We start from the raw sequence: 22,519 nt of genomic DNA on the forward strand, positions 1-22,519 counted from the left end.
CCAGAAAATCACGTCTGATTTTTAAATAATTTATTAGCAAATTCTCGTGAAAATAAGTATTTGGTCACCTACAAACAAGTAAGATTTCTGGATCTCACAGAACTGTAACTTCTTCTTTAAGAGGCCTATCCACAACCTCAAACAGTCACACGCCAAACACCACTATGGCCAAGACCTAAGAGCTGTCAAAAGACACCAGAAACAGAATTGTAGACCTGCACCAGGTTGGGAAGACTGAATCTGCAATGGGTAAGCAGCTTGGTGTGAAGAAATTAACTGTGGGAGCAATTATTAGAAAATGGAAGACATACAAGACCACTGATAATATCCGTTGATCTGGGGTTCCATGCAAGAGCTAACCCGTGGGGTCAAAATGATTACAAGAACGGTGAGCAAAAATCCCAGAACCACACGGGGGGACCTGGTGAATGACTTGCAGAGAGCTGGGACCAAAGTAACAAAGGCTACCATTAGTAACACACTACGCTGCCAGGGACTCAAATCTTGCAGTGCCAGACGTGTCCCTCCCTCCTTAAGCCAGTACATGTCCAGGCCCGTCTGAAGTTTGCTAGAGAGCAACCATTTGGATGATCCAAAAGAGGATTGGGAGAATGTCATATGGTCAGATGAAACCCAAATAGAACTTTTTGGTAAAAACTCAACTTGTCATGTTTGGAGGAGAAATAATGCTGAGTTGCCTCCAAAGAACAACAAACCCACGATGAAGCAAGGGGGTGGAAACATCATGCTGTTTTTCTGCAAATGGACCAGGACGACTGATCCGTGTAAAGGAAACAATGAATGGAGCCATGTATTATGAGATTTTGAGTGAAAACCTCCTTCCATCAGCAGAGGCATTGAAGATGAAACGTGGCTGGTTCAATGATCACAAACACACTGCCCGGGCAACAAAGGAGAGGCTTCGTAAAAAGCATTTAAAAGTCCTGGAGTGGCCGAGCCAGTCTCCAGATCCCAACCCCATAGAAAATCTTTGGGGGGAGTTGAAAGTCTGTGTTGCCCAGCGACATCCCCCAAAACATCACTGCTCTAGAGGAGATCTGCATGGAGGAATGGGCCAAAATACCAGCAACAGTGTGTGAACAGTTGACCTCTGTCATTGCAGAGAAAGGGTATTGAACAAAGTATTGAGATAAACGTATTGACCAAACACTTTTTTTCCACCATAATTTGCTAATCAATTCCTTAAAAATCAGACAATGTGATTTTCTGGATTCCCCCCCCCCCCCGGCCCCCCATTTTGTCTCTCATAGGTGAGGTATAACTATGATGAAAATTACAGGCCTCTCTAATATTTTTAAGTGGGAGAACTTGCACAATTGGTGGCTGACTCAATACTTTTTTGCCCCATGTATTTATCCCATAGGAAATACATTCATGGAAATAGAAGTATGTTCTGTGGTCAAAATGTAACTAGCATAAAACACACATGAAATGTTTTAAGTAACATTTTACCATTTTTTAACTTATTCACTGCCTTGGACGTTTGTATATTTGTCAACTACAATCCCAAGGTTTATTGCCACCACACAAGTCAATTATGATTTTCAATGGATAGGTGTGGAAGTGGGTCTTGGCCAGCTTGTTTGTAAAAATCAGGTTTGTAAACCACTAATGACCATGATGGCAGCGTTGCATAACTTTGGATTTGAGATCAGCACAGTTTTTGGGTAGACCGCTACTGATAACGTGCTGCTTCTCCAGGCCGATACCGATACTGATAACGGATATAATTTTATTTTATTTTTTTAAATGGTTAAGATCAACTTCAACAATTTACACGCCGAGGACCCCCAAACTGATGGAAAGGTGGAGCGGGGACCCCCTACTTATGTATATTGTTTATAATTGTATTTTATATCAAACTAGTCATATGCTCGAATCTTTTTTTTAATTCATATAAAATATAATTACAATTAAAACAGTATAATACTAATATATTATTTATTATCATATATTATATGGACACTCGGGTGAAGAGAGGGGCGGAGCTGTCAACAGGTCACCACCTGGTGGTGAGTTGGCTCCGATGGTGGGGGAAGATGCCGGTCTGACGTGGCAGGCCCAGACGTATTGTGAGGGTCTGCTGGGAACGTCTGGCGGAATCCCCTGTCAGAAGGAGTTTCAACTCCCACCACCCGCCTCTCTCTTCACCTGAGTGTCCAAGACATGCGGCCGCAAGTCCGATGACACGACCACAAAGTCGATCATCGAACTGCGACCTAGGGTGTCCTGGTGCCAAGTACACGTGTGGACACCTTTATGCTTGAACGGATTATGTGTTCGTTATGGACAATCCGTGATGAGCACAGAAGTCCAATAACAGAACACCGCTCGGGTTCTAATGGGGGGGCCGTTCCTCCCAATCACGCCCTTCCAGGTCTCACTGTCATTGCCCACGTGAGCATTGAAGTCCCCCAGCAGAACGATGGAGTCCCCAGCGGGAGCGCGCTCCAGCACCCCCTCCAAGGACTCCAAAAAGGGTGGGTACTCTGAACTGCTGTTTGGTGCATAGGCACAAACAACAGTCAGAACCAGTCCCCCCCAGCCGAAGGCGGATGGAGGCTACCCTCTCGTCCACCGGGGTGAACCCCAACGTACAGGCGCCGAGCCGGGAAGCAATAAGTATACCCACACCTGCTCGGCGCCTCTCACCGTGGGCAACTCCAGAGTGGAAGAGAGTCCAACCCCTCTCGAGAGGACTGGTACCAGAGCCCAAGCTGTGCGTGGGATCGGATCGCCAAGGTCCCCCGCCTTCGGCCACCGCCCAGCTCCCACTGCACCCGACCCCTATGGCCCCTCCCACAGGTGGGGAGCCAATGGGAAGGGGGACCCACGTTACCCTTTCGGGCTGTGCCCGGCCGGGCCCCATGGGTGCAGGCCCGGCCACCAGGTGCTCGCCTTTGAGCCCCAACTCCAGGCCTGTCTCCAGGGGGGGGGGCCCCGGTGACCCGTGTCCGGTCAAGGGAAACCTGAGTCCATTTTTTGTCGTCATCATAAGGGGTCTTTGAGCTGTGCTTTGTCTGTTCCTTCACCTAGGACCTGTTTGCCATGGGTGACCCTGCCAGAAGAAGACCTTTCATGTTAATGTTTATTTAAAGACATTTGAATTTGAATTTGTGTCTCCAAATCCATGGTCCTTAGTCGGAAAAGGGTGGCATGCCCTCTCTAGGTCGTGGATGAGATCCTGCCCCAAGTGGGGGAGTTCAAGTATCTTGGGGTCTTGTTCACGAGTGAGGGAAGAATGGAATGGGAGATCGACAGGCGGATCAGTGCAGCGTCTGCAGTGATGCGGCCTTTGTATCGATCCGTTGTGGTAAAGAAGGAGCTAAGCCGAAAGGCGAAGCTCTCGATTTACCGGTCAATCTACGTTCCTATTCTCACTTATGGTCACGAGCTGTGGGTCGTGACCGAAAGAACAAGATCCTGGATGCAAGCGGCCGAAATGAGTTTCCCCCGCAGGGTGTCCGGGCTCTCCCTTAGAGATAGGGTGAGAAGCTCGGTTATCCGGGAGGATCTCAGAGTAGAGCCGCTGCTCCTCCACATCGGGAGGAGCCAGATGAGATGGCTGGGGCATCTGATTCGGATGCCTCCCGGACGCCTCCCTGGTGAGGTGTTCCGGGCACGTCCCACCGGGAGGAGACCCCGGGGACGACCCAGGACACGCTGGAGAGACTGCATCCTTCGGCTGGCCAGGGAACGCCTCGGGATCCCCCCGGAAGAGCTGGAGGAAGTGGCTGGGGAGAGTTAAGTCTGGGCGTCCCTGCTAAAGATACTGCCCCCGCGATCCGACCTAGGATAAGCGGTAGAAAATGGATGGATGGATGAATTTGTGGCTGGCAAAGAGTGCTGGGGGTAGTGTTGGTACTGTTCGAGCAAGCGGCACATGCCCGCAGTATTAGTGGATGTGCACTCACACATTTTCCTGCTGAAATGAAGGCCGTCGTGTGTTTCGATGTTAATTCCATTTGTAGATGACCAATCCCTGGTCCAGCCTGTGTGGAGTTTGCATGTTCTCCCCGTGCCTGCGTGGGTTTTCTCCGGGCACTCCGGTTTCCTCCCACATCCCAAAAACATGCATTAATTGGAGACTCTAAATTGCCCGTAGGTGTGAATGTGAGTGCAAATGCTTGTTTGTTTGTATGTGCCCTGCGATTGGCTGGCAACCAGTTCAGGGTGCACCCCGCCTCCTGCCCGATTACAGCTGGGATAGGCTCCAGCACGCCCGCGACCCTAGTGAGGAGAAGCGGCTCAGAAAATGGATGGATGGATGGATGCATTGCACATACAAGTTAAATACAAAAGATTTACCTGAATAAATGTTTGAAAACAAATGTTTCAAAATATTAAGTATAAATATATAGTCCTCAAAGCTAAACTGTACTTAACAAATGTACTTTATTGAATACATATATTGAACTTTTATGTTCTGCACAGTTTGAAAATTTATTTCAGTTATTCTTTCACATACCACTCGAGGGAGCCCGCGTACCACCAGTGTTACTCGTACCATACGTTAAGAATCTGTGGTGTATATGTAAAGTTTTAGGTAGCCTTTTAATATTTTAGTTCATGTAAGTGCAAGTAACTGTTAAATTTGAAGATCAAACTTTGACGTCTATTTAGCTATTAAGATCCTATTGTGGTAGTGGTTGGCGAGTTCATTTCTCAGAAAACGTGTAAGCTTTAGCATAGTCTACACTCTCGGGATAATCTTTTAGTTACAGCAGCTTTTTAATGCAAAACAGATAAATCAACCTTACCGGTAACATAAATGGCCTGGTGGAGAAGTGAGGTGAAGCTAAACTAGCTGTTAGTGGTAATCAAGTGTTCTTTGTGCAGATGTTTGACTGGATCAGCCACAACAAAGAGTTGTTTCTACAGAGCCATACTGAGATCGGCCGAGCATACCAACATGCCGCCGAGCTGCAGACGCAACACAACCACTTTGCCATGAACTCTATGGTAGATAACACACAGACACACTCCCACAACTCACACTATGATACCACACAACAGAGACACATATTGTTACATTTTTATCCCCTCTAGAACGCTTACGTCAATATCAACAGGATCATGTCGGTAGCGAGTCGCCTGACAGAGGCGGGACACTACGCCTCCCCACAGATTAAACAGATCTCAAGTCAGCTGGACTTGGACTGGAAAAGCTTCGCCGCTGCTCTCGATGAACGCTCAACCATACTCGCCATGTCTGCCGTTTTCCACCAGAAAGCGGAACAGGTGAGTAGAACAAAAAAAGTCCCTGACTTGGTTAAACAAACAAACAAACAAACAAACAAACAAACAAACACACACTATTTTCTGGTTTTGTTTCTTAGTTTGAAAAAAAAAAAAGAAATCAATGAAAAAAAGAAAATAAATAAAAGCGAACTGGATCATGGCACATTTGTCTAAAACTTAACATTTCAGTTTACATAATACTAAGCTGTGCCCCCAAAATGCTGACTGGCCAATCACTGCGCACCACAGAGCAGATGTCTGATACTTTCCTGCCATTGCTGTGTTTAATACAATAATCCATCCATTTTCTGTACCGCTTATCCTCACTAGGGTCTCGGGCGTGCTGGAGGCTATCCCAGCTATCCTTGGGCGAGAGGCAGGGTACACTCTGAACTGGTCGCCAGCCAATCACAGGGCACATATAAACAAACAACCATTCACACTCACATTCACAATTTTATTACAATAATATATTTTACAATTGTTTCAGGTTTTAAATATAGGGAAATTGTTATTTTTATTCTATTTCCAAAACTTGAAATTGTGTGCAGGTTTTGGATGACGCTATTCGGCTATCTGCATTGTCAGTTAAATCCCTCAAAAATCACCAAACACACCTGCACCCACTCCAATGTAAGCAATGTACTGTATCTGTAATATTTGTAAAATAATCCAGATAAATGCAGGCACTGGATAAAATGTGGTTGCCCACAAAGTCAGATAAATCAGTCAAAAATCAACACCTTCGTCTGCTCAAAAGGTAAACAGTGTACCAAAATTGAAAGAAGATGCTATTAATGTGAGTCCTAGATACTATCCGTAGCATATACACTAAGATAATGATGTTAGCCATGTGCTTCTCATTGTTTGTAGCCCTTCTGGTTTTGAATGACTGATAGTAAATAGAGCGCTAACAGTGTTGGGTGGCTGTGGCTGTGGCTTATTAGATAAAGCGGGTGGCCCAGTGATTCAAGGGTCACCGGTTCGAATCGCTGTCCTTAGGCAAGACACTGAACCCTAATTTGCTCCCAGTGGGCATGGTAGCAGCCACTCATTAGTGTGCGAATGTCAGGCTTTGTGAGGTGCTTTGGGCACAGTATGGTGTCGATATAGCGCTATATAAGTGTAGCCCTTCTGAAAGCTTGATGGATGCTTTTTAGCAGGGTTGACGTGGCAGCTCGCTTTGAATCCTGCTTGTCTCTGGATATTAGCTACAAGTTTATTTAAAGGGGGTGATGATAAAAAACTGTGAGTTGTGGAGTGGGGGGGAGGGGGTAAAGAGTGTGTTTGACTTTAATTAACAGGCCGCCTGGAAGGGAACTTAATAGACGAGAACAAAAATGCCACAAGAGGGTGACAATGAAAGAGAAAATTGACCTAATGAGGAGGTTTTAGTCAATTATCTAATAACTTCCAATCCAATTTCTTTGTCTATGTAGTTCTTGTCGGAGGTAGAGGCGTGGTGCAAGGTCTGCAGTGAAGGGGGGCTCCCAACCGAGATGCAGGAGCTGGAGCTGGCCATCCACCGTCACCAGAGCCTCTACGAGCAGGTCACACAGGCCTACACTGAGGTAAAAAAGTACCAGGACCTCAGGAGAGCCACAAGCAGAACCACACGAGAATCACAGAATAAAGCCCCAGACCACAGGAACAATTTGTGCGGCATTCTAAAAAAAATGTCCATATGCGTTCCGATTTTAAGAAAGGCATTTTAATTTATAGCCATGTGAAGTCAGTTTAAGCCCTCCAAAATCAACTGGGCTCGTTCTCCACCAAAGAACAATATTTGTTTGATGATAACTTCAAATTTGTAACTATAATATGATTATGCCCTGATTTAACTTAAGCTACAGTATCTTTCACAGCTTAGTTTCTATTTCATGATGGGGTTATAATGTTCTTGCTGGTAGAGAGCTTAAAATAAATGCATTATACTTGATCATCTATTGTCAGATATCCTTCAAAATCAATAGTTTTTCTTTTAAATAGTGAAAAAGTTCATAGATCCCTTGATGACTAGAAGAGTCACGTGTAATTTTAACACTTGACGTCAACCATCCCATGTCAGATATCAAAATGAAAATCGAATCGAAGTTAATACATTTTGGGGTGAAAATTGTGACTGAACTAGAGCTTTGATAGTGCATAAAATGATTATTTTAAAGTTCTAAGTAGTGATACACCAATATGTTTTTTTTAGGGCCGATACAGATTATTAGTAATCAAGGAGGCCGATAACAAATAATTTGAGCCGATATTCAATTTGCAGTGAAAAGGAAAATATTGGCATCAAAATATGAAATAATAAAAACTCCAACACTTGACTTCGTTTAAATGCATTTAACCAGATTTATTAAACAGCTTTTCAGATTTGCACCATGTTAGTTTTTTTTTTTTTTTTTTTTTTTTTTAAATCTTAGAAAATAGGCGTCTTTGTTTTAAAATTCTAACAAAAAGTGTAGGAGCTCCCTACACACAGGCTCAGCAGCATGTCTTACAAAGTTAAATGAAATCTGAAAAACAAATAAATAGCTCCCTAAAGTTTTCTATGGTATCCAGCTGACTCTGGGGCAGTCATGAAATAGACGGTACAGGCTCCAGAGGGTATGATTGATTTCCCAGTCTGTAGTCTTTTGCTCCATTTCTAAATGTGTCATGCACAATGTGTAAACCACATCCACAGACATTAAAGAGCCCTTTTCCACTTGCTTATTCATCTCCTTTTGGGTTAAATTTTTTTTTTTCCAGTTAACATGTGGTCCGTCCATGGACAGTTGCAGGAGATTGCGCAGCCCAGTCTCAGATAGCGTTTTGCTCAGTTTTTCAACAATATCGGGTGCCGAGGAGTGCGCCAAAAATTCAGAGCCAATGTACAGTATTTGATCTTTACTTCTGGTCCATCCCACAAACTAACGTGTACTTCCATTTGTTTCGACTGCAAATGTTTGTCAAGACTTTCCTCGAACATCACAGCATATGCATTTTTTTGCGAGACTTCTTTAAGTAGCACCTTCTTAAAATACGGGGCAAGTGCACACTTAACTGCACTTTGTCTCACCATACGCAAACCTACTCGCTATCTGGCTGTCAGGAAGCATTAACTTGAAAAGACGACTTACGTCTTCCGAAGACTTGTAAGAATATTGAGAATTTGCTTTTTATTTTTTCACCGGCTGTTAGAACTTCTGTTGTCGCTGTTACGTCCAACTTTGTCTGCTTCGCTGTTGGATTTGCAGACCCCACAGCCATGGCAGTCTGTGGCGCAGTAACTGTGCATGTCACGAAACCTGAAAACTCCCTGATGGAGTTTTTATAGTCTTTGGCAGCCAACATATGCTTCTTCCCCTTCATGTGGCTTACCAGTGCCGCTTCTCCCATGTTGGTTACATCAAAAGATTTTCAGCAAAGTCGGCATTTTGCACGTCCGTAGTCAGGGTCTTTCTGTACCTTTCTTTAGAAAGCCACTCATTTTTTTAAATGGCACTTCCCTCACCAATGTCATGACCTGTTGCATTTCCTGTATGGCGGCATACACAGCTAGAAGTGCAATGTTGCACTTCCGTGTCAATTTGAATTGTAATCATTTTAATTTTAATTGCATATTACACCATTTTATAAACTATTTGTTTTACGGATCTTAAATTTTATCGACGCAATATTTCCATGACTTTTCTAAAACTTCATATTAAAAAAAAAAGAAAAAATCCATAACTTTTCCAGGACCTGGAAAATGCATTTTCAATTTCCATATCTTTTCCAGGTTTTTCATGACTGTGCGAACCCTGAGTTTTAGACATAAATGCTTTGTTGTCTCACACACACACACACACTTGCACATGCATGCACACACACATAGGCACACACACAATTCTCTAGTCATCCCCTCGACGTGCATGCTACCTTGGCAATATCTTTAACTGCATGTGTGCATCTAAAAATAGACATTCCATTGATTTGTTTTTATAATCCTTTCCTTTGATTTTCTTCACTTATGTCTACCTGTATGTGAGTTAGCAACAGTGATGCGGCGCCCTAGTGCCCTCTATTGAACAACTGATTCTTTAGCAGAAAGTTGGTCAACCTTTGGGCCATTACTGAGATGAATACTGTATGTAGCTTTGCTTAATAAAGGTTGGGGAAAAACTGACAAGAGGAAATTCTTTCTGTCCATCTCATCTTGTCCCAACTTTTCCTTCTTTCTTGTTTGTGTCCAGGTGAGTCAGGATGGAAAAGCTTTGCTGGATGTCCTGCAAAGACCTCTGAGTCCCGGCAACTCAGAGTCTCTGACGGCCACCGCCAACTACTCCAAAGCGGTTGGTGACTTTTCAGTACATCATCTATACATACCACATACAATATATGGGTTTGGGCTTTCATTTGTATAGCGCTTTTATACCTTCAAGGTACTCAAAGCGCTTTAACACTGTCTCCTCATTCCCCTACTGAGCAGCATCAGGAGCAACTTGGGGGTTCAGTATCTTGCTCAAGGACATGGTCACAAGGGCCGTGGAACGAACCCTCAACCTTCTGGGCTGGGAGATGATCACTCTACTCCTTGAGCCATGCTACATATATATATATATATATATATATATATATATATATATATATATATAGATCCATCCATCCATCCATTTTCAACACCGCTTATCCTGGTTAGGGTCGCGGGGCGCTGGAGCCTATCCCAGCTGACTTCGGGCGAAAGGCGGACTACACCCTGAACTGGTCGCCAGTCAGTCGCAGGGCACATATAGACATGGACAACCATTCGCACCCACATTCACACCGTCACTGAGTGGGAACGGAACCCACGCTGCCTGCACCAAAGTCAGGCGAGTGTACCACTACACCATCAGTGACTTTTATATATATATACACACACACACACACACAGATTTGTTCCATCCATCCATTTTCTGAGCCACTTTTCCTCACTAGGGTCGCGGGCGTGCTGGAGCCTATCCCAGCTGTCATCGGGCAGGGGGCGGGGTACACCCTGAACTGGTTGCCAGCCAATCGCAGGGCACATAGAAACAAACAACCATTCGCACTCACAGTCATGCCTACGGGCAATTTAGAGTCTCCAATTAATGCATGTTTTTGGGATGTGGGAGGAAACCGGAGTGCCCGGAGAAAACCCACGCAGGCACGGGGAGAACATGCAAACTCCACACAGGCGGGGCCAGGGATTGAACCCGGGTCCTCAGAACTGTGAGGCTGACGCTCTAACCAGTCGGCCACCGTGCCGCCACAGATTTGTTAAAAAAGAAAAACTTAAATATTACACAGCCATAAGTATTCCGACCCTTTGCTCAGTATTTAGTAGAAGCACCCTTTTGAGCTAATACAGCCATGAGTCTTTTTGGGAATGATGCAACAGGTTTTTCACACCTGGATTTGCGGATCCTCTGCCAGTCCTCCTTGCAGCTCCTCTCCAGTTCTGTCAGGTTGGATGGTGAACGTTGGTGGCAGCCATTTTCAGGTCTTTCCAGAGATGCTTAATTGGGTTTAAGTCAGGGCTCTGTCTGGGCCATTTAAGAACAGTCACAGAGTTGTTCTGAAGCCACTCCTTCGTTATTTTAGCTGTGTGCTTCGGGTCATTGTCTTTTTGAAGGTGAACCTTCGGCCCAGTCTGAGGTTCTGATCACTCTGGAGAAGGTGTTCGTCCAGTATATCCCTGTACTTAACCGCATTCATCTTTCCTTTGATTGGAAACAGTCGTCCAGTCCCTGCAGCAGAAAAACACCCCCACAGCATGATGCTGCCACCACCATGCTTCACTGTCGGGACTGTATTGGATAGGTGATGAGCAGTGCCTGGGTTTTCTCCACACACGCTGTTTAGAATTAAGGACAGAAAGTTCTATCTTGGTATCCTCAGACCAGAGAATCTTATTTCTCACCATCTTGGAGTCCTTCAGGTGTTTTTTTTTTTTTTTTTTTTTAGCAAACTCCATGTGGGCTCTGCCATAAAGCGCCGACTGGTGGAGGGCTGCAGTGATGGTTGACTTTCTAGAACTTTCTCCCATATCCCAACTGCATCTCTGGAGCTCAGCCACAGTGATCTTTGGGTTCGTCTTTACCTCGCTCACCAAGGCTCTTCTCCCCCAATTCCTCAGTTTGGCCAGATGGCCAGCTCTAGGAAGGGTTCTGGTCGTCCCAAACGTCTTCCATTTCAGGATTATGGATGCCACTGTGCTCTTAGGAACCTTATGTGCAGCAAATTTTTTTTTTGTAACCTTGGCCAGATCTGCGCCTTTCCACAATTCTGTCTCTGAGCTCTTCAGGCAGTTCCTTTGACCTCATGATTCTCATTTGCTCTGACATGCACTGTGAACTGTAAGGTCTTATATAGACCGGTGTGTGGCTTTCCTAATCAAGTCAAATCAGTATAATCAAATACAGCTAGACTCCAATGAAGGTGTAGAACCATCTCAAGGATGATCAGAAGAAGTGGACAGCACCCCAGTTAAATATGAGTGTCAAAGCAAAGGGTCTGCATACTTATGGCTGTGTGATATTTCACTTTTTCCTTTTCAATAAATCAGCAAAAAGTTTTCTTTCTGTGTGTACATTAATGAGGAAAAAAAATAACTTAAATGATTTATATATCCATCCATCCATTATCTGAGTCGCTTATCATCACAAGGATCACAGGAGCGCTGGAGCCTATCCCAGGTATCATCAGGCAGGAGGCGGGGTACACCCTGAACTGGTTGCCAGCCAATCGCAGGGCACATATAAACAAACACATTCACAGTGAGCATGCATGCACACTAAAACATACGCGAGCATGCATTCTAGCGTATGTTTTTAAAAAGGCAGTGGGAACAAAACTGAGTTCGGTTGTAGTTTAATGAAGTATTTAACAATGTAAACAGTGAGTTTGGTTGTACTTTATTGAAGTATTTAACAATGTACTCAGGTTATTTTTGATCAATCCTCATCCACAAATCCATCAAAGTCCTCATCTTCTGTATCGGAAATGAACAGCTGGGCAAGTTCTCCATCAAACACGCCAGGTTCCCTCTCGTCATTGTCGGACTCAGTCTCGTTGCCGGGGGCCTGTTCAGCAATGATGCCGGCATTTTCTTGCTTCCTCCACTTACGAACCATGGATTTGTTGATCTTGAATTCTCTCGCGGCTGCTCGATTCCCATGTTCCTCCGCGTAACTGATAGCTTGCAGTTTAAACTGTGCTTCGTAAGCGTGTTTCTTCATGGGTGCCATTTTCGGGGGTCCTTTGCCAAACCTATTGCGGGTGTGGCTTTCGCGTCCTCTTTCACGCGCACCCTTCCCCCTTTAACGTCCACATGCTGTCCTCAGTCATGTCCGCCTTTCCTCTATAGAAGCAGCGTGTCGACAGGAAATGCTCCCAGTCAGTCAAGCGGAGCGCTCATCAAAGTCACACAACAACATTTACAGATTTGGGAACTCGGTGCACACATGAGGCGCGCCGCATTATCAGGCGCCCCGTCCATTTTGGAGAGATTTTAAGACTTTTAAGTGCACCATATGGTCTTGAAAATACGGTAATGCATGATTTACAGGGAAATTAAAGAAAACATGACCCAAAAACTACGTTCGAAAAGAAAATACAATTTAAAAAAGAAAATACTTGTCTTAAGCCCAAATTATTGATATATTAATTCATTGATTTATCATCCTGTAAAAGTAAATATATGCTATATTTTTTATGTTTAGGTTCATTGTATACTTGATGTTGTCCATGAAGTGCTCCACCATCAGCGCCGTCTGGAGAACATTTGGCAGCACCGAAAGGTCCGACTGCACCAAAGACTGCAGCTGTGTGTCTTCCAGCAGGATGTCCAGCAGGTATACACACGCGCACACACACACACACACACACAGACCTACACGCACACACAAACACACACACACACACACACAGACACACACGTATGTACTTAGTAAGTGTAAATAATACAAAACAAAAATGGGAGCATATTTCTTGAAGCCACAGTAGAGTGTGTCATCCTGTGGCGACATGTGTTTCCCATCAGCTCTCTTTATCCGTCAGCTTCCCAAAACCAGGAAAACTTATCAGATCCGAGTGGATGTTAGCTCCGCTGGCACTGCCGTTGACGCTTCGGCAGATAAATGAAGCATCGAGATTTAAAACCACCATAAAGAATAGGCCACTATCAAAGGATGCACACATATATGGACTAAAGTACTGGGACTAATTTCTCAATAAATTTGATTAATCAGTCAGAGGTTTCCCTACACTTCCCCCACAAACACAAGTATTTCCTCCCTCTCCAAGGTCCAAAAATTTCAATCCACTGCAGAATGTACTAACAGGCTGTTAAGTGCATGCCAAAGCAATGGGTGATGCTATAGCCAACAACTATAAATCTATTCTAGCCAACCAGATACCAGAAAAAAGGCATTTCTTGAAAAGGTACAATGAACAAGAATGCTGAATTAGGCTTGGGGAGGGACTCCTGTGCACCACACAAGTCACAACAATAGACAAAAGCTAAATAAAATAGTACAGTAAAAAAGTATTATTCATTTACAAAAGCAACCTACACTGTGACATCATACCGTAAAAACATTTTTTTCCTGAAAACGGGCGAATACAAATCAGTTTGAATGGATCCAATACACAGTTTTTGTGTATGTAAAACAAAAATGTACAGCTTGTTTTAAAAATAATCTTCATCAAAACATTGGGAACAATGATCTTCTTCCAACTTTTTGGGAACAGTTTGGGGCAGGCCCCTCTGAAATCATCCAAAGTAACAATGAGTCAGACCGTTTTGAGTGGATTTCTTCAGGGAAATGTTGGTGGTCCATTTGTTTTCTAAAAAACGTAAACTCTCTTCATCTTTGTTGCAAGTCAAAATAGGTCTTGCAGCAGTGCCAGTGACCTCCCAAGTCAGCAAAAAAATCTCACAGACGCACTCTAAAATCTAGAACGACTGGAAGCTGCTATAGCAGAAAAGCAGGCTAACAACTCCATATTTCATTACTTAAGACTTTTTTTGTTGGTGGAATTTGTATATCATACATTTTCAGTGACATCCAAACAAACAATCAGACACAATTTTGAGTGGAGTTCCTCAGGAAAAGGTTTTAGGTCCATTCATTTATCAAGTCAAAATGCAAATGGGGAAATAACTCCACAGTTCATTCTCTCTTCACGTTCCATGTTGCTGGGGATAAAGCTCACTACATCTAACTTTTATTAAACTTGATTGAAAACCCAAAATGCTTTTTTTTTTTCTGACCGGTTTCCAATCAAGTTCCATAAAAGTCATGAGATTCTTCCCCAGTTACAAGTTGACATTTGTGCCAAAGATGCATTTTTGTTGATGTTAAACCACATGTTCTCTCGAGTTTATTAAGGTCAGTCTCGGGCTATGCTGTTGCAAAATTGGCACACAACAGTAGTTTTGCAATAATGCTACTTAGTGATGCACAAAGCCTTTTGGTAGAGGTAATACATGTAAATAAACTGATAATGTGACTGCTTTCAGCACACAATGCTCACACTCTTGTAACTTAGTGAGAAACCAACACCAGCACCATTAACAGCCTTGAGATATACAACCCCAATTCCAACAAAGTTGGGACATTGTGTTAAACACAAATAAATACAGAATACAATGACTTGAAAACATTTTCAACCTATATTTAATTGAATACACTACAAAGACAAGATATTTAATGTTCAAACTGATAAACTTGATTGTTTTTAGGAAATAATCATTAACTTAGAATTTTATGGCTGCAACACGTTCTAAAAAGCTGGGACAGGTGGCAAAAAAGACTGAGGAAGTTGAGGAATGCTCCTCAAACACCTGTTTGGTACATCCCACAGGTGAACAGGCTAATTGGGAACAGGTGGGTGCCATGATTGGGTATAAAAGGAGCTTCCCTGAATTGCTCAGTCATTCACAAGCAAAGCTGGGGCGAGGTTCACCTCTTTGTGAACAAGGGCGTGAGAAAATAGTCGAACAGTTTTAGGACAATGTTCCTCAACATACAATTGCAAGGAATTTAGGGATTTCATCATCTACGGTCCATAATATTATCAAAAGGTTCAGAGAATCTGGAGAAATCACTACATGTAAGCGGCAAGGCCGAAAACCACCATTGAATGCTCGTGACCTTCGATCCCTCAGGCGGCACTGCATCAAAAACCGACATCAATGTGTAAAGGATATCACCACATGAGCTTTGTAACACTTAAGAAAAGCAATGTCAGTAAATAGTTCAGTGCTACATCCGTAAGTGCACCTTGAAACTCTACTATGCAAAGCAAAAGCCCTTTATCAACAACACCCAGAAACGCCGCCGGCTTCTCTGGGCCCAAGCTCATCTAAGATGGAGTGATGCAAAGTGGAAAGGTGTTCTGTAGTCCGACGAGTCCACATTTCAAATTATTTTTGGAAATTGTGGACGTCGGGTCCTCCGGGCCAAAGGGGAAAAGAACCATCCGGACTGTTATGGACGCAAGGTTCAAAAGCCAGCATCTGTGATGGTATGGGGCTGTGTTAGTGCCAATGGAATGGGTAACTTACACATCTGTGAAGGCACCATTAATGCTGAAAGGTACATTCAGGTTTTGGAGAAAATTATGCTGCCATCCCAGCAATGTCTTTTTCACGGACGCCCCTGCTTATTTTAGCAAGACAATGCAAAACCACATTCTGCACGTGTTACAACAGCGTGGCTTTGTAGTAAAAGAGTGGGGGTACTAGACTGGCTTGCCTGCAGTCCAGACATGTCACCCATTGAAAATGTGTGGCGCATTATGAAGCGTAAAATACGACAACGGGGACCCCGGACTGTTGAACAGCTGAAGCTGTACATCAAGCAAGAATGGGAAAGAATTCCACCTACAAAGCTTCAACAATTACTGTCCTCAGTTCCCAAACATTTATTGAATGTTGTTAAAAGAAAAGTGGTGAACATGACCCTGTCCCAGCTTTTTTGGAACGTGTTGCAGCCATAAAATTCCAAGTTTATGACTATTTGCTAAAAACAATAAAGTTTATCAGTTTGAACATTAAATATCTTGTCTTTGTAGTGTATTCAATTAAATATACGTCGAACATCATTTGCAAATCATTGTATTCTGTTTTTATTTATGTTTAACACAACGTCCCAACTTCATTGGAATTGGGGTTGTACATTATGTGTGTAAGAAGGGATTGAGAATTCCTATCCACATATGAAGGCTGCTTATGTGGATTCAGACGGGAGAGGGACACGAGCAAAACACCGAACGAAGAAGAGATCACATCGGTGGAGGCAGTAAATTCAGTGGAGAACACAGTTTTGCCAAAAATAGCCGTCACGTACCGGCTGCTACGAGGCCTCAGAGACACCCGTTGAGCGAGCGGTGCGTGGCGTAGAGGAACGCACTTGGAAAGCGCAGCACGCGTCCAACGGCAAATAAATCTGAGCCGAGCAGTTGATGATATTTCCCCCCGAGAGAGGAAGGCCAAAGCACAAGTGAAGGTGTAGCTGGAGCATATAAGGTGTGTAGTTTGATTTGGCACGTTCAACCTTCGACCGACCTTGTGCTCCCCCAAACAAATCATTTTAAAAAGAGCTGCTGAGACATTCATGTGCGTTTACGCTCATTGCTTCCAATATTTTACTTCGGTAAACTTTGACTTTTGTCTTTTCCAAATTGCAGTCGTACCTCTACTGAAGGCTATAGTATACTCTCGCGGACGTCAACCGCGCTGACGTCACTGAGGCTATCCCGCACACAGTTTATACTCGAGCGCAACCCATGTGCGCTGTTTTGTAGGGTGTAGCCCTACTACCCCATACAACAATCATATCTAATGTGTCATTGTTCTAGATATATTAGGATTTACTTTTCTCATCTTGTAGACAGTTAGTGCTTTTTCTTTTGTTGTCTTCTTTTCTTACTCCTCTCTAGAAACCTTGTTCTGTTCGACTGATGGACTCGGATTCTCAATAAATATCCATTATAATACTAAGAAACCACAGCAGTGGCTTAAACACTCCACTGTGACACAGTAAAACTGTTCCGGCGTGAAAGGGATACAAATCTCCATTCTGCTTGACCTAGCAGCCAAACACGACAAAATAAAAAAAAAAAAAAAAAAAAAAAAAAATAAAAGAATTATGACCAAGCAGATACGCTGCTGCTCGAGTGAAGGGAATAAAAAAGGTGAGCCACAGTTGCAGATGCACTTTCAGAATGGGACAAACAGTTAAACACAAATACAGAATGAAAACACGTGCAACGAGCTTGAAGAATAAGCTTACAACTAACCTAATCACGTGGTAAACAGCCAACCCGACTGACTGCAACTCCTGACGTCACTTACCAGGCCACGGCACTTCAGGACACACAATACAGTAAACACTAAAGTATGTGGGTGACTTTTGGCTTTATACAGTTTATGAAAACAGTTTATAGCTTTACTTTCTCTTTTATTGTTTTTATATTTATTTCTAATAGGGCTCGGACTCACACTCCAAAACACAATTCGCTATTTGCGTTGACAGCAACGAAAGAGACATGTCGTAGAATGAAAGATGCAATTTGAAAACTATCTATTGAACCAGAAAAAAAATACGCTGGCATGTTTTGGCTGGCGGCACGGTGGCCGACTGGTTAGAGCGTCAGCCTCACAGTTCTGAGGACCCGGGTTCAATCCCCGGCCCCGCCTGTGTGGAGTTTGCATGTTCTCCCCGTGCCTGCGTGGGTTTTCTCCGGGTACTCCGGTTTCCTCCCACATCCCAAAAACATGCATGAATTGGAGACTCTAAATTCCCCGTAGGCATGACTGTGAGTGCGAATGGTTGTTTGTTCCTATGTGCCCTGCAATTGGCTGGCAACCAGTTCAGGGTGTACCCCGCCTCCTGCCCGATGACAGCTGGGATAGGCTCCAGCACGCCCGCGACCCTAGTGAGGAGAAGCGGCTCAGAAAATGGATGGATGGATGTTTTGGCTGCTGCTTCTCCCTCTGGAAAAGTATTTCTTTTTAGTTTAAAATGGCTTACTTTAACCAGTATCCCTCGCCCTACCGTGGCCAAAAGTAAAACCCGTGTCTGTTTTTTCTCTGGGTATGGTACTCCAGCTTCCTCCCGCATTCCAAAAACATGCATGCTACCCCTATTGAAGACTCTCAATTGCCCAGGTGTGAATGTGAGGGTGAATGGTTGCTTGTTGATATGTAGACTATGATATACAGCTTTAGCGTATATTTGTTGAATAAAATGTAATTAATTTAGGAGAAAAGAATAAGTTGGAAGCGACGCCTGCGTTACTTCCGGTTTAGCGCAATTTTAAAGTAAAGCGTTATAAATCAAGCTATTTTATCTAGAAAGGGGCACCATGTCACTTTTTAGATGTATAAAACTTCAGGACAAAGTGACGGCAAATCTTTTATCCTCAGTTTCGTAATTTGAAGGGTGCTACATGAATTAAATAGGAGTTCTAGACAACCAGAGTTTTTCTTCCTCGAACCCAAACACACAACAATGCGTGTAGTGAATTTTAGGGAAAATTTAATGATCTAACATGGGGAATCTACAGGGAAGCAATAATAAAAAACAACAACACAGAAAACAAACAAAGGACAGACGAACATTGGCAAAGGAAATTGATTTGTGATGTGAGGTTGGTAGTGAGCATGGGTTGACAATGCGTATAGCTGGAATTCCTGTTCACGTTAGTTTAAAATCCAAATATGCACTAATCTGTACTTTTAGTAGACTGCAAGTTTGATTTACGTGAGTTGACCAATTCAGGCAGGTGGGTCGACGTTCCGGGGGTTGGCAAGAGCGCTCACGAGTGATGGTTTGCGGAAAAAGCAAGGAAAGAGAAAAAGACACTTCAAGTGCAGGTTGGCCGGCGTGCTGGCAGTGGCAATGCTTGACACGCGGTCAGGAAAAAACTCGCAGAGCAAATTACTTCCCAACCGAGCCTTGTCCGTAAACTGCCCCACAACGAAAAGGGTAGCTTTGGGGAATTGGCAGGTGCTCCCTTGGCAGCGCGGCAGGGAGGTTCGGCGTCTCCCAGCCTCCGCCACCTCGTGGTGAGAGGTTGGGGGCTCCCCGGGCTGGGCCAGACCTTCGGCAGGTGGAACAATGAGAGAGTGAGCGAGCGAGCGAGAGAGAGTGAGAGAGGGAGAGACAAAGGAACTTCGGCCTTTTATCCGCTTCATAGAGCGAGGCCTAGAATCACATTTCATCTTAGTATAATTTGTGGTTTAAAACCAGTGGAGTAACATATTAATTCTTGGATTTGAGATAACGAGACCATTGTTCCGCTTTGCCTTGTCACGTGCCCATCCTCTTTAATCCCGGTAACGAATGTTTCAAGTGTGTGGGATTGTTGGCAACACTAATATTTACAATGTGGCATTCGTGTTGTGGGGTGAAACATTTCATCCGGTTCAGTTGACAACAGATTTGACATCAGATATTCAAGTTTGCAGAAATACAGTCACTAGTGGCGATCATATAAAGTTCTTAAAATATTAGATCACATTCAAGTCCAGTGCAGACTGTGTTCAGTTAATCCGGGTTTGCAGTGGCCTTCCGCCACCTGTGGGGGTCGCTCGTGTATCGTCCATTGTCTCAGCCCAGATGTGCAGGTGTCACGACGCACAGCAGGAAGGAGAATTCTTTGTTGTTCAGGCTCTCCAGGCTGGCTGGTGGTGGAAGTTAATTAATTTAGCGTTCTGGTGCGAAAACAGTTGTCTTTGTCTCAGTTTTGATGCTCCGTGGGCTTGTAATTCACTTAGCGTCCGCATTCTAAACCACGTCTGTGTCTCCGCTTTGATGCTTAGGCTTACGTGCTCTGTGATCATCCACCTCGGTGGGTGGGGGGAGCGGCGATAGTGATGCCGCTTGGTCTGGAGTTTTTTTTGTGGTCACGGTGCCATCGGGCGAGAGCTTGCCGTTTACACAGTATTGGTGACCAGTTTATGGTGTGCCCCGCCTCTCACCCAAAGTTGGCTTCAATAGGCTGCAGCTTACCTGTGGCACTACTGAAAACAAGCACGATAGAAAATGAATGGATTTATCATCATTTAAAATCTTTTGATTAAAATATTGAAAAAAATTGGTTGTACAAAGCAATTCATTGTTGCTTGTTGTTAGGAAGAATTATTGGGGCATTATGCCCCATCAGCCATTTTGAACAAAATTTAAATAATAATAAATAATAATATATAAAAATAATATAATAGTAAACAATAATGTGGCGGCACGGTGGACATCTGGTTAGAGCGTCTGCTTCACAGTTCTGAGGACTGGGGTTCAATCCCCGGCCCCACCTGCGTGGGTTTTCTCCGGGCACTCCGGTTTCCTCCCACATCCCAAAAACATGCATGGTAGGTTAATTGAAGACTCTAAATTGCCCGTAGGTGTGAATGTGAGTGTGAATGGTTGTTTGTTTATATGTGCCCTGCGATTGGCTGGCAACCAGTTCAGGGTGTACCCGCCTCCTGCCCGATGATAGCTGGGATAGGCTCCTGCACGCCCACGACCCTTGTAAGGATAAGTGGCTCAGATAATGGATGGATAAATCATAATGTTGCAAATTAGTCATTTTCAAGTATTTTATTGGTAAAACTGTGGCAAAAGGCTCCCCTACCCTACACACCAGAGAAAGGGTTAGGAGAGCCAGAAGGAACAGGAACAACAAAACATCAAATCCATAAAGAGAAAACAAAAATATTAGACCATGCAAATTTTTAAAGTGAGTCTTCATACAGCTTAACAAATAGCTGCTTTAATTATACTGTTTCAACTTGAACAGATGGCTACCCAATGACACACATCACACAGCCTGTTAAAGGCACATATGTAACAAGGTAACACTACAATACGAACAGTCTATACATTTTATGCTTAAAATGTGCTTTTTTTTTGTCATCAAATATATGTTTATAAAGGTGTGTTTTAATATCTTTACATCGGTGTAAAGCATGCAGGAGTGGTAAAACTGGAAGAAAAAATAGTTTTTAATACAGTTTCTCTGTATTTACATCGGCGGCACGGTAGCCGACTGGTTAGAGCGTCAGCCTCACATTTCTGAGGACCCGGGTTTCTCCGGGCACTCCGGTTTCCTCCCACATCCCAAAAACATGCATTCATTGGAGACTCTAAATTGCCCGTAGGCATGACTGTGAGTGCGAATGGTTGTTTGTTCCTATGTGCCCTGCGATTGGCTGGCAACCAGTTCAGTGTGTACCCCGGCTCCTGCCCGATGATAGCTGGGATAGGCTCCAGCACGCCCGCGACCCTAGTGAGGAGAAGCGGCTCAGAAAACGGATGGATGGATGTATTTACATCTATAGCGGATAATTCTGGATTTTATCCCCGACAATGAACAGGGGTTCACTGTACTACAAAAAAAAAAAAAACTAAACTCAGAAAGGAATAAAACACAAGACACATGAATTTAACTATTAACTCACTATGCCATTTTGGTAACAATCTACTTGAGCTTGTGTGGTGGCCCGTCATGTAGAAGTGAGTCGCTTAGTTCTTCTAAATGTGCTCAAAATTTTGAGTTCCTTCTCTGCCTGTCAGGTGATGGACTGGATCGAAAACCATGGCGAAGCTTTCCTCAGCAAGCACACTGGAGTGGGAAAGTCTCTTCATCGAGCTCGAGCCCTGCAGAAACGGCATGACGACTTTGAAGACGTCGCCCAGGTTGGACATTGTTCTCTTAAAAGTAAAGTACAAAAATAATAATATAGTAAAATAAAAAATAGTTTTAAAATGGTTTGTGTTGAACGGTACTGCATGACACTTGGAGCTGTTTCCAGTCGCGGTGCTGACTTGAATGACGCCCAAAGCGACGGCTCAAGACGTCCCCTCTCAGGCCGATCATCAAACGGGGGAGGGGAGGGGGGTGACAGTACATTTTCGCCGGTAAATAATACTCCAAAAACATTGGGCGGTACAGCATTACATTATTAATCCAGTTGTCAACGGGGGTGTAGGGGCATGGGGAGTATGTGGGGGCAAAAACAACGGGTGGTACATCTTATCAAATATCAATGGACAGCTCTTAGTATAATGTATAATTGAGAATCATGTGTGTTAATCCTATGAAAAATGTGCAGTGATGTAATCTTAAAAGTCAGATGACAAGTATGTTATGGGGTCAGTTAAAATTCATATTTGCATTGCATATATGTTATGTAATACATGCACGTAACTTCCAGCAAGTTTTCAACCATAGGTTAGCTAAAAATTTGGTTTTTATGACGCATATT

The 22,519-nt window shown here is 43.7% G+C and overlaps 1 protein-coding gene across 1 annotated transcript in view; it reads left to right on the forward strand.

The window, feature by feature from the left end:
• LOC133486406 (kalirin-like) overlaps positions 1-22,519 on the forward strand; it is a 218,457-nt gene that overhangs the window by 65,812 nt on the left and 130,126 nt on the right. Inside the window, 6 exon segments of the mRNA XM_061791478.1 lie at positions 4,861-4,983; positions 5,071-5,262; positions 6,702-6,833; positions 9,477-9,575; positions 12,966-13,097; positions 21,828-21,950. Coding sequence (XP_061647462.1) covers positions 4,861-4,983; positions 5,071-5,262; positions 6,702-6,833; positions 9,477-9,575; positions 12,966-13,097; positions 21,828-21,950 — 801 coding nt within the window.

This window comes from Phyllopteryx taeniolatus, chromosome 12 (assembly GCF_024500385.1).
Source record: "Phyllopteryx taeniolatus isolate TA_2022b chromosome 12, UOR_Ptae_1.2, whole genome shotgun sequence".
In the NCBI taxonomy this organism is placed as follows: domain Eukaryota; kingdom Metazoa; phylum Chordata; class Actinopteri; order Syngnathiformes; family Syngnathidae; genus Phyllopteryx; species Phyllopteryx taeniolatus.